The sequence below is a fragment of the Callorhinchus milii genome, unplaced genomic scaffold (assembly GCF_018977255.1).
Source record: "Callorhinchus milii isolate IMCB2004 unplaced genomic scaffold, IMCB_Cmil_1.0 Scaffold85, whole genome shotgun sequence".
NCBI lineage: Eukaryota > Metazoa > Chordata > Chondrichthyes > Chimaeriformes > Callorhinchidae > Callorhinchus > Callorhinchus milii.
Window position 1 is genome coordinate 87,573 of NW_024704826.1, and position 12,253 is coordinate 99,825.

At 41.6% G+C, this 12,253-nt stretch overlaps 1 protein-coding gene across 1 annotated transcript in view; it reads left to right on the plus strand.

Annotated features, from left to right (window-relative positions):
- The first annotated feature begins 375 nt into the window (after nt 1-375).
- LOC103188515 overlaps nt 376-12,253 on the plus strand; it is a 49,682-nt gene continuing 37,804 nt past the window's right edge. Inside the window, exons 1-7 of the mRNA XM_042345727.1 lie at nt 376-437; nt 2,886-2,945; nt 4,952-5,037; nt 5,527-5,677; nt 6,565-6,729; nt 9,717-9,826; nt 11,733-11,826. Of these exons, the coding sequence (XP_042201661.1) occupies nt 2,909-2,945; nt 4,952-5,037; nt 5,527-5,677; nt 6,565-6,729; nt 9,717-9,826; nt 11,733-11,826 (643 nt within the window). The 5' untranslated portion in view covers nt 376-437; nt 2,886-2,908. The remainder of the gene's footprint in view (nt 438-2,885; nt 2,946-4,951; nt 5,038-5,526; nt 5,678-6,564; nt 6,730-9,716; nt 9,827-11,732; nt 11,827-12,253) is intronic.

A 12,253-nucleotide genomic window follows, 5' to 3' on the forward strand; every position in this document is an offset into this window, starting at 1 on the left:
GAGAGGGCAGTGGGGGGGTTCAGTGAGGGAGGCAGTGAGGGGGACAATGGGGGGGCGTGAAGGGGGGACAGTGAGGGGGGGCGGTGAGGGGGGCAGAGTGAGGAGAGGGCAGTGGGGGGGTTCAGTGAGGGAGGCAGTGAGGGGGGACAATGGGGGGGCGTGAAGGGGGGACAGTGAGGGGGGGGCGGTGAGGGGGGGCAGAGTGAGGAGAGGGCAGTGGGGGGTTCAGTGAGGGAGGCAGTGAGGGGGGACAATGGGGGGGAGTGAAGGGGGGACGGTGAGGGGGGGAGTGAGGGGGGGACAATGGGGGGGGGAGTGAGGGGGTGGGGGGGGAGTGTGAGGAGCACGTGGTGTGATGGTCACGTGAGCTAACGGTCAGCCGGCGACCGTTTACCTGTTCGCGCGCTTTTGCTTCTCAACCGCCGCGATGAGAGTCCGTGAGTCACACACCTCCCCATACACCCCAATATACCCTCACAATACACCCCACAATATACCCCCACATTATCCCACAATATACCCCCATATACCCCACAATATACCCCCACATTATCCCACAATATACCCCCATACACCCCACAATATACCACAATATACCCCCACAATTTCCCCCCATATATCCAAATAATATACTCCCACAATATACCCCCATATCTCCCTACAAAACAGCACCCAACCCCCCCAACAGCAACCAACCCCCCCAACAGCAACCAACCCCCCAACAGCAACAACCCCCCCAACAGCAACCAACCCCCCCAACAGCAACCAACCCCCCAACAGCAACCAACCCCCCCAACAGCAACAACCCCTGATGACCTGATGTTCATCATAAACCTCCTTTTTCAATTTTATTTTAATTAAGTTTCCTTGTTCATCCGGGGAGGTTTGGGAATATATTCGTGGGAATATATTAGTTCTGTCCCCGAGCTATATCCTCCTTGAAGGCTTGCCATTGCTCGTTAGCTGTTTTACCTGCCAATCTTTCTTTCCAGTCCGCCTTGGCCAGGTCCCTTTTTAACTCACTGAAATTAGCCCTCTTTCAGATGAGTACCTTCACCTTTGATTGTTCCTTCCTCCTTTCCATAAAGCTAATCTCTGTTAGAACCTGCTTCACTTGCCTCACTTCATTCCTCAGAACTAGATCCATCACTGCTTCCTTCCTCGTCGGGCTGGAAACATACTGATCCAGAAAGTTATCCTGCACACAATTCAGGCTCCGCCACTGTTAAGCGCTCTGAGAAGTACCCTGCGTGGAGGGCGCTATATAAGTTGTTGTTTCTCCAGCCATGGATTCATGTGTTTGATCCTACTGTTTTGATACTCACTTGCACGAGGCACTGGGAGTAATCCAGAGATCACTACCTTTGAGGTCCTACTCCAGCTTTTTCCCTAACTTCTGATACTCTCTCTATAGGATCTCAGCCCTTTTTTTCCCTGCATCATGGATCCCAACATGGATCACGATTTCTAGATGTTCCCCTTACCCCTGTTGAATGTTTTGCACCCCTTCCGTGTTGTCTTCAACCCTGGCATCAGAGAGACAACATACAATGCAAGAGTCATGTTTTTAGTTGCAGAAATGCCTGTCTACTCCTTTCACCATTGTATCCCCAATGACAATTGCATTGACACTCTTCCCTGTGTTACCCTGTGCATCAATTTGCTTTTGACGCCTCTCCCCAGAGGTGTCATCACCCTCACCAGTATTCAGTGCAGAGAACTGCTTTGTGAATGCCACACTCTCGGGATTTCTGCACTGCTCGTCTCCTCTTCCTAACACACTGGGTGGTCACCCACTCACTCTACTTCAAGAAAGATTTCCCACTTGCCTACTGAATGAAGGAGTTCTCTCTTTCTCTCTGGTATCACTTTTGCTGAAGAATTCCCACTCTCACCAAATTCCTTAACAGAATTCTCACTCTGTTCCACCTCACTCAGTTCCTCCTCAGTTCCCTGGGATTTCTGCTCATAGTATCTGAATTCTGCTATACAATATACCACAATATACCACAATGTACCATAATATACCACAATATACCCTGTAAATACCACAGTATACCTCCTAACTATTACAATATACCGCATAAATATCATAATATACCCCAGAAATATCACAATATACCATCACAATATATCACAATATTCTCAATATAACCATCTAACCAATATGCAATGAAACCATCTAAATTATAATAACATCTACAGTATTTCCCATAAATTATAATATTATCTGTAATATAACATTGACAATATAACAACATTTTACTCCTAATAGATTTTATGCTAAAAACAGTCCAGGACTAATATTTTGGAGTGTTTTTTCTCGTTTTGGGGGGAAAAGTTTTTCCCGAGGGGCTGAAGAAGAATTATTTATTAGTTTGTTATATATATACATATATAAATATTAACTTGTTTATTATTGAGTTGTCATTTATTATTTAATTACAAATGACTTGATGGTTATTTAGTTATATATTAATTAAATTAGTGTAAATATTTTTTAAATTTAGTCTATATTCATTTTAGTTTCTTTAGTTAGATTTGATTGACACTCTTCCCTGTGTTACCCTGTGCATCAATTTGCTTTTGACTCCTCTCCCCAGAGGTGTCATCACCCTCACCTCCAGCTGTGGTGAGGAAGATGGTACAGTTCGGCTGCTAAAGTAACTGTGATATTAAAGTGAGGATGAACTGTCTGAGAACATATACCAAATGGTATTATTAATATAAATATATTGAGCCCTGGGGCTGGTGACATCTCAGCTGCAGGAATAGCTCAGAGTTTGAGGTGCAACACCCCACCCACCACCCCACAAAATCCTTTTAATATATCAATTTCTTTATTTTTTGTTCAATTTATTTGTTGTTTTTGTTTTTGAATAAAGCAAGAAAAAAATTGCTTCTCTAAATGGCAAGTAGTAATCCGCATATCGCAGATCAGTCAGGTGAGGATTCCTTCAGCTCATTTTCCCAGAATTATTATTTAGTATTAATGTGATTGATTATTTTATTATTCACAATTGTGCTTTATTATTAATAATGTGCATGATTTATAATTTAATTTGTCACTTTTTTACTTTCTGATTTATTATTAACAATAATGTGTACTATTATTTATTATTACTGTGATTTATTTTTGTTAATTAATTACTATATATTCTTGTGATTTATCACAGATGTTCAATTATTTACGAATAATAAATGTAACGAATAATAAATATAACAATAATAAATCACAATAGTTATAAGGCAGGAGAAAAAAACACATATCTTTGAAAAACGATTCAAGTACTAACAACAACAACATTTTATATAGTACCCCTCACACAGGGTAACGTCCCATAGCGCTTGGCAGTGGAAGAGCATGATGCTGAGCCGGGGGAGCGGGGAGGTGATTGTAGACGCAGTAAAGAGGAAGGTCTTTAGATGTGACCTGAAGATGAGGAAAGTAGGGGCAAGGCGGAGGGATGAAGAAGAGTGTTTTACTGAATAACTGTTATTGTGTGTTATTTCTTAATGTATTAATTTATTAATGTATTCATGTATAATATTTGGTATAATTAACAATAAATAATTTAATTTTGGATCCTTTATTTATTAATTGGGGAATAGTGGGGAATAGGAGAAATGGGGTAATAATCCCTTCAAAAATAAATAATTTGGTCGCATAATCCACGATTGTTAGTGGGACACTGCTGTGCACAAGCATATGGAGTAAGAAAACCTGCCTCAGGTTTTGCTCTGCACAGGAATCAAACCCAGGTCCTCTCACTTGCGAGTCAAGTACTCTAACCAATACGCTACAGGACTCTAAACGAAAGAATGATTAGGCAAGCTGGGGCTCTTCAGTCTCGAGAGAAGGCGTGTTAGAGGGGATCGTATTGATGTGAATACTATTTAAAATTAGATTGAAAAGTAAACCCTGAATAATACTTTAGAATGCACCAAGACAGTAGAACAGGAGGACATGGGTTTAGAGTTGTAAAGATCAATTTTAGGCAGATGTCAGAAAGTTTTTCTTTACCTAGAGCGTAACTAACAACTGAAACAGGTTGCTAGCAAGTATGGTTAATCTCATTGTACTGCAACAGTACTATAACTGGTGAACAAAATAGAAATGGGATTAAAAGATCTGGCATAATCTAATAAATTGGCAGTGGAGATCTTATGTAATGAATGGCTCCTTCTGTTCCTACTTTCGTAACAGATGATGGACAAGGACTCATGTTAGCACTCTTAAGGCTTGTCTGATTGATGTTGTGAATTTATTAGTGCATTTTATGTGCAGTTAGTGTTGACATATGCCAACTAACAAGTTTATTGACGTGACTCAAACTAATTTGCTTGGGACTTTCTACAGTATTAGGTGATTTGAATACCTGGAGCAAATTACAAGCATGTAATTAAATTAAAAGGTTCAGATTACATTCTAAATTACCAGGAGCATTTTGTAACATTATCTGTACCTTTAGATTAGTCTACAACCTTTTTACTCACTGCAGGAGATGGGTTATTTTATTTAATATACATTATTTATTGAAATATATGAATAAATCAATCATCTCATAGGCTTAGTTTCAGGCTGATTAGTTTCAGCCAGGAATCACAAACCTCCAATGTATTGTTAGTGACCTCGATTTAAGGTCTCATCTGAAAGAAAGCATCTGTCGCAATGCAACGCTCCCCCAGTACAGTGCTGGAGTGTTAGTCTACACTGTGAGCTCAAAGTCACAACACTTGGTCCTGGAGAAGATAAGAATACTTTAAATATACATTTGTTAAAGTGCTCCAATCATACACACCATGCCCTGTGATACTTAAATTGTGTTTGCAATTTGTAATTTTGCTTATTATATTTAGCACCAATTTTTTTTACTCTTGTTGAGGAATCGTATAGCTGATGTATTTGTATATTAAGAACTAACTATTGTGGTTTTGCTTGTGTATTTAGAAGTTGAATATAACTCACCAGAGAACACAAATCCTGATGATGACCCACAAAATGTTGATAGTGTCAAACAAAATGTGCTTCATGAGGTATGATATGAGACAACCACAACTGATGTAACTTATTTTCTTTTAATTTAAACTACTGCAAAGTGAATTAGGGCTATGGAAAGTGGTGTTCACTGTTGTTTGGCGAGCTTTCAGCCAACTGTAAAAAATATTTTAAGAAGTGTCATAGAATCCTACAGCGTACGAGGAGGCAATTTGGCCCATCGTGCCTGTGCCGGCTATCCAATTAGTCCCACTCCTCCGCTCTTTCCCCATAGCCTTGTCTATATATTTATATGGTGAATTTCTGTATATTTCAATATATTTGTATATATAAATATATATAAATTTATTTACATATTTATATATACAGTATTTCATAATTTTCCAGCATGATGATATTATGTAGCATGAAGGTGCTATATAAACGTAAATTGTATTGCCACAACAATATGTAGAAAATTATTTAAGATTCAGATTTTTTGTAATCATTATTATACTTAGTAATTATTTTGTTTAATTTTATTTTAGGCAGCTTATGGCGACACAGCAAAATTAGTACAGTTAATAAGGAGTCAACAAATTAATGTGAACGACTGTGATGCTCAGGGAAGGACTACGGTTCACATCCTTGCAGCGAGGAATAATGTGGATGTGCTTGAGATCTTAGCCAAGGAAAATGGTAGGTACAGTGAAGCGTGATCACTCAATCATTTCACTTGAGTTTTAAACAAAGATGCCTTAATACAGAAATTTGGGTTTTGATGGACCATGGCATTTAAAAGATAGTTGATTCCAGACTGGCTCAGTGAGGTAGAGTGGGGATGCATGTCTGGTAATGAGGTGTGGAGGTGCTGATAGGAGCCAATCAGGAGAACCTCGGTGTTGTCGACATTCAGCTGTAGAAAGTAAGCTTTCATATGAATCTTAATGTCTAACAGACAGTCGGTCAGGATAGAAATGGTCCTGGAGTCGAGGTTTGAAGCAGAGAGACAGAGTTGGGTGTCATCTGCATACATATGGAAGTTGATAGATGATAGATTCTGGAAATTTCCATCAATAAACTCACAGGTCTATAGTTGCTTATTTTGTCCCTCACTTCCTCGGTGGTTCATGTGGTGAAAAACACCGATATATAGTTTGTCAAACAATTGATTATTCTATAATATGCATAATATTTTGTAGAGTCATGTAGCGTATTGGTTAGAGAACTGGTCTCACAAGCTAGAGGAGATGGGTTTGATTCCCGGCTGAGTAAAATGTTAGGCAAGTTTCCTTAGTTCACACGCCTCTGTTTACCTTGCAGTAAGTAGGAACCCGGTTGTTAGTCGTTAGGCGGATCACTTTTCCAGGGGTAATAATTCCTTAATAAAAAAATTGGTCACTTCAATCCACGACTATTAGTGGGACACTGCTGTATGCAATTGGCTGCAGCATTTTTTCCCAAACATATGCAGTCAATTAATTTTACAGTATATTCTGTGTTGCGCTTCAAGACATCTCGAAGGTGGGATAAGGCGCTATATCAAATGCAAGGATTATTATTATTACTATTATTATTCTGTATAGATGTTGATCTAGATACGAAGACTTTTGAAGACCTTCAAGCTCCAATTCATTATGCTGCAAAACATAATTCACTCTGCACTCTGCTTTATCTGTGTGAAAATGGTGCTAATATTGAAGCCCGAGACCAGAGAGCAAGGACACCACTGTTTCTCGCTGTTGAGTATGGTAAGGTCATTTACCAGATAAGGAATGTGATCGTGAACTGATGCAATTTCTTCTGAAATTCCACATCGACCTGTTTGCTTCCTCCCCTTCTAGACATGTCTCCTCTTCAAATGCACCTTTGATCATCCTCCTACCCCTCCCTTCCCTGCCCTCCACCCCTCCTGATCCCAAACCTCTGCTCGGGTCCAAATCTCTGATTGTCCAGTGCCTTGGGACGTCCTACTGATGTAAAAGGTGCTATTCAGATATAATTTAGTTTTGTTGAAAGTAGCAGGGACATAAGTTTTTAGATTTCTATCTAACTTCAATATTTAATTTGAATGATTGAGGGATTCTGAATTATACACTTCAAACACTGATTTCCAGTGAAGTGTAAATAATAATAATTCTCACATTTGATATGTCAGGGGGAAGGTCGAAGCTAGTTTAGTGAACATCAATGTCCCACAAACAGCCATAAATGAATGACCAATTTTATAATCTGAGGGATTGTTGGCCAGAAAACGAGGAGAAACTACTTTTTTGATTAGTGCCATGGGATCCCTTCCTCACTCCCTTTGCCTCGCCCCCTCTCTTCCTATTTTCAGGTCTCTGCTGAAGACCTTTCTTTTCGACTGTGCCTTTGGTCACCTTCCTCCCTCTCCCCCTCCCCCTGGCTTGGCCCTGGGATCCGTTACTGTGAAATGCTCTGAGACGCCGTCCAGCGTGGAGGGTGCTATATAAATCCAAGTTATTGTTGTTGGATCTTTAACGTTTATCTGAACAGGCAGACAGGACTTTGGCTTATTGTCTTATACAAAGGACAGCACCTCCAACAATGCAGCTCTCCCCACCATTTCCTTGCAGAGCAAACCGAGCGAGACGAGACTATGTCCTGGTGTAGGGTTTAATTCCATAACTCTCTGACTATGAGGGTAGAGTGCTATAATTGAATCAGGCTGATTTAGGTAAACTAGAATTTAAATTGACTGGCAAGGGGAGTATTGGAGAAGTCTAACATTATGGTCATGAAGAGAGGATGAGAGGATTAGTGGTAATACAGGGACACAGGCAAGTGATATTCCAGAGATGGAAGAAGGCGACTTTGGTCAAATACCAGAGTAGTGTTTGGAGTAGAGTTGAGAGTCAAACAGAACACCAGGGAAACATACGAGTTCAGTAAGGTGGAGTGAGAATCCTGGGAGATTGATACAGAAGCACATAAATATTGAAGAGGAGGGGACCAAGGACACAGCCATGAGTAACACTGCACGAGACGAGAGGAGGGGCTAGAGGAGAAACCATTTAGAGATGAAGTGGAGACGGTGTGAGAGGTACGAGCTGAACCATTCAAGGACAACCATGAAGGTTGAGGTGAAAAGAGAGGCAGTGGAGGAGGTTAGAGTGGACAATGGTATCGAAGGCAGCGGAAAGGTTAAGGAAAATGAAGAGGCGGAGGGAGCCCTGGCCACAGATGGACAAAATCTAGTTGGTCACTTTGACCAAAGATGTTTCTGTGCTTTGGATGGCACGGAAACCCGATCGGAGGGGTTCGTGAAGGGATTGGCAGGAGAGTAAGGAGCGAAGCTGGGTAGCAATGATTCATTCCAGGACCTTGGAGAGGAAAGGGAAGTTGGAGATGGGGCGGTAGTTTGAGAGTATGGGTTCAGGGAAAGTTTTTTAAGGATAGGAGTGATAACGGCTGTTTTTTTATATGTGGGAACAGTGCCAGTGGATAGGGAGAGATTTATGATGTCTGTGAATAGAGGGGCAAGGAGTTGGAGCTGGGAGGGTAAGGAGAGGGATAGGAATGGGGTTGAGGGAGCAGGTGGTCGATTTCATAGTGGTGGTGAGAGAGGAGTGCGAGACAGGTTCGTAGGTGTGGAGGGAGGGGTGGGTAAGGGTTGTGGTGTGAGGGGGAGTAGGGAGAGGTTAGTGGAGTCCTGTCGCTCAGTGGTTAGAGCACTCGCTTTGCAAGTGAGAGACCTGAGTTCAATTCCAGGCAGAGGGCGAAACCTTGGGCAAGTTTCCTTACTCCACACAGAGCCTAATAATAATTCCTCCAAAACCAAAAGCAATAATAAATTGGTCATTTTCAATCTACGACTGTTTGTGGGACATTGCTGTGCGCAATTGGCTGCCGCGTTTGCCCACAAATATACAGTCAATTCACTTTACAGTGTACTCTGTGAAGCGCTTTGGGACGTCCTCCCGACGTGAAAAGCGCTATATCAAATGCAAGGATTATTATTATTATTATTAAACGGAATGGCAGAGGCAGCTAAGTAGATCCCCTCGACTTTGGTTTCGGGGAAGTCCAGCATTGCCTCACAGTTGGTGTTGGAGAAGAGGATGAGAGAATGGGCAGAGGAGCCAGTTGGTAATGGAGGCGAGGAGTCGGGGGTGTCCTTGGCCTCCAAAAATGACGATTTAGTGAAGGCGAGGGCGGAGTGGTAAGATTTGATAAGGTCCAGCCAGATCTGCCGATGAATACAAAGAGTTGAATGGCCTCGAACTATTGTATGTTGTAGTTTTCAGTGAGGCAATGTACAATTAGAAGGGGAATGGAGTCTGAACAGTTTAAGGTTTGTGGAGTCCTGTAGCTCAGTGGTTAGAGCACTCGCTTTGCAAGCGAGAGACCTGAGTTCAATTCCAGGCCGGTCAGGGCGAAACCTTGGGCAAGTTTCCTTACTCCACACAGAGCCTAATAATAATCCCTCCAAAACAAAACAATAATAAATTGGTCATTTTCAATCCACGACTGTTTGTGGGACATTGCTGTGCGCAATTGGCTGCCGCGTTCGCCCACAAATGTACAGTCAATTCACTTTACAATGTGTTCTGTGAAGCGCTTTGGGACGTCCTCCCGACGTGAAAAGTGCTATATCAAATGCAAGGATTATTATTATTATAAAGTTCATTCACTCTGGCTCCTCTGAAGTTTTAACATGGTTCTCCAATATTCAATTGTTTTCTTGTAATGAATATGTGTCATTACTTTTTTTCAGGTCACACCAAGGCAACCAGACTGCTTCTGCAGTACAATGTAGATTTTCGAACAGTTGATGCTTCAGGCCAATCCATTCTGTCACTAATGATAATGAACATGCCTGATGTGGTAAGAAATTAATGATGCCCTTTTTTCAAAGCAAAATTATGCCTTTTGAAAGTGTATACAGACATATGGGTAGAAATTCCAATAGTCTAGATTTACTCCATTAATGTAACATATCAAGGTGTAAGATAATATACAACACATAGAATTTGTGAAATTAATAGAAACATTTTTTAATTTTGAATCTGACTTAATATAAGTTCTTTCAGGAACTGCAGAAAACTGGCTTCAAAGTTAAAACTAAATTCAATAATTTGACAAATTCTGCACACCCTAAAATTCTCAGTTGATCGAGTAAATCTAAAACTAGGTAAAATCTTATCCCATAATATCTTGTGGAAAATTTACATTTACATTGCCTCAATCCCTCTATTTCCCTTATCTATCTTCAGTCACCTGAAGTCTTACTTCTTTGACCATTATGGTCACCTCCTCCTTCTCCCTTGCTTGGTGTCTGAACCCGCCTCTGTACAGCTCTCTGGGACACTATCCTGCATGAAGGTCTGTATAAATGCTAGTTGTTATTCTTCAGTATCTTATCAGGAACTGGATTAGGTATTTTAAATAAAAATTTGCATTTTTATAGCCCCTTTACATCTCAAAACAATTCAGAGTAATTACTGTCAATTGTAGTGACTTTTTTGGCAATCACAGTAATCATTTTAAACATGGCAAAGAACTACTAAGAACCTGGAAGTTAACAACCTATTTTATCTGGAGCATTGTTTGCCAAGATACTTCTCTTCTCTTTTTGAATGGTATCTTTGGAAGTTTAGTGAATACCTGAAAAGGCAAGCATCTACCTTTTTAACATCTTATCTGAAGGGCAATAGATCCAGCAATGCAATGCTCCCCAATGTTGGAGTGTCAGCTTAAGCTGTGAACTGAAGTCCTCAATGTGGGGTTTCAACCCATAACTTAAACCATCAGGATAGAGTGTTGCTAACTGATGTTGCAGTGCGCAAACTGGCTGCCATGTTCACTTACAACACACAGTTACAACAACAACAAAATTACATTTATATAGTGCCTTTCACGTCGGGAGGATGTCCCAAGGTGCTGGACAGACAGAGTTACGGACCCGAACTGGGAATCGAGGTGGGGGAGGGTGGAGGGCAGGGGAGAAGCGGAGAATCGAAAGCATGGTCGAAGAGAAAGGTCTTGAGGTGGGTCTTGAAGGTGGCGAGGGAGCGAGATGGAGGGACTGTGGGATGGAGTTCCAGAGGGTGGGTGCAGAGTGGCAGAAGGCCCACCCGCCAATAGTGGGGTGAGCAAGGCGGGGGATGTGAAGCAGGCCGGAGCCCACTGAGTGGAGGTAGTGAGCAGGATGGTATGGGGTTAGGAGGTTGGAGAGGTAGGGGGGACAAGACTGCAGGGTATTGAAGGTGAAGACCAGGATCTTGAATTGTATCCTCTGTGTGATGAGAAGTCAGTGGAGTTGGGCGAGGATGGGGGTGATAGGGTCACAGAGCCTGGTGCGGGAGAGGACACGGGCTGCAGAGTTCTGGATGATCTGCAGCCTGTGGAGAGAGGAGTTGGGGAGGCCACAAGCAGTAAGTTTGCATAGTCGAGCCTCAGTGAAATGAAGGCGTGTATGAGGGTTTCGGGGGCCTGTGGTGTGAGGCAGTGTCGGAGTCCGGCGACATTGCGGAGGTGGGGGAAGGCAGAGCGGGTCATGGTGCGAATGTGGAATAGAAAGGATAGTTAAGGGTCAAACAAGACCCCAAGGTTCGGGACTGGCTTAGCAAGGTGGAGTGTGCAACCATGGATGGCAATGCTGTCAGCGCCAGTTACTATAGAAAGCATTTTGAATAGTTTCAACATGATAAGGTGCTATAACAAATGCAAACATTATTATTTATAAAAAACAGAAGTAACATGTTGATCTGCACTGTGCTTCCTACTACAGGCTGAGGAATGCTTGGACAAACTTATTTATCATAATCCTACTACTCAACGATCATACTATTATCTCAAATGTTTAGAGCCGATTTACAACAAGTGTAAGTTCTAGACAAGATTGCCTGTATTTGGTAGTGAAAATGTGTCTTCATGGTTAGATGATCTATACTTCAAGGTATTTGGAGAGACAAGGGAGTTTATGTTGAATAAACATGTCCATTGACATGTTTAAGGAGTCAGCGGACATTGCGGTGGTTTCAACAAATTGGATTTAAGCAAATGTGTTTCCCATATTCAGAATTGTTAACAGAGCCATACTTGGCATCTGTGGGCTCTCCTCAATACAATGGAGCATTGTTTTAATGTGGTTTTGGCATACTTAAAAGCGCCTCAAATCCCATCATCACACTTCAAATTTGTTGTTCTTGAAATGCTGTGATTATGATCTGAAACAGTTTGAATTTACTTGTGTGCTGAAGGGAAACATGACCAGGCCACTGCAAGTGTCCCTTCCTAATGATGAAGTCA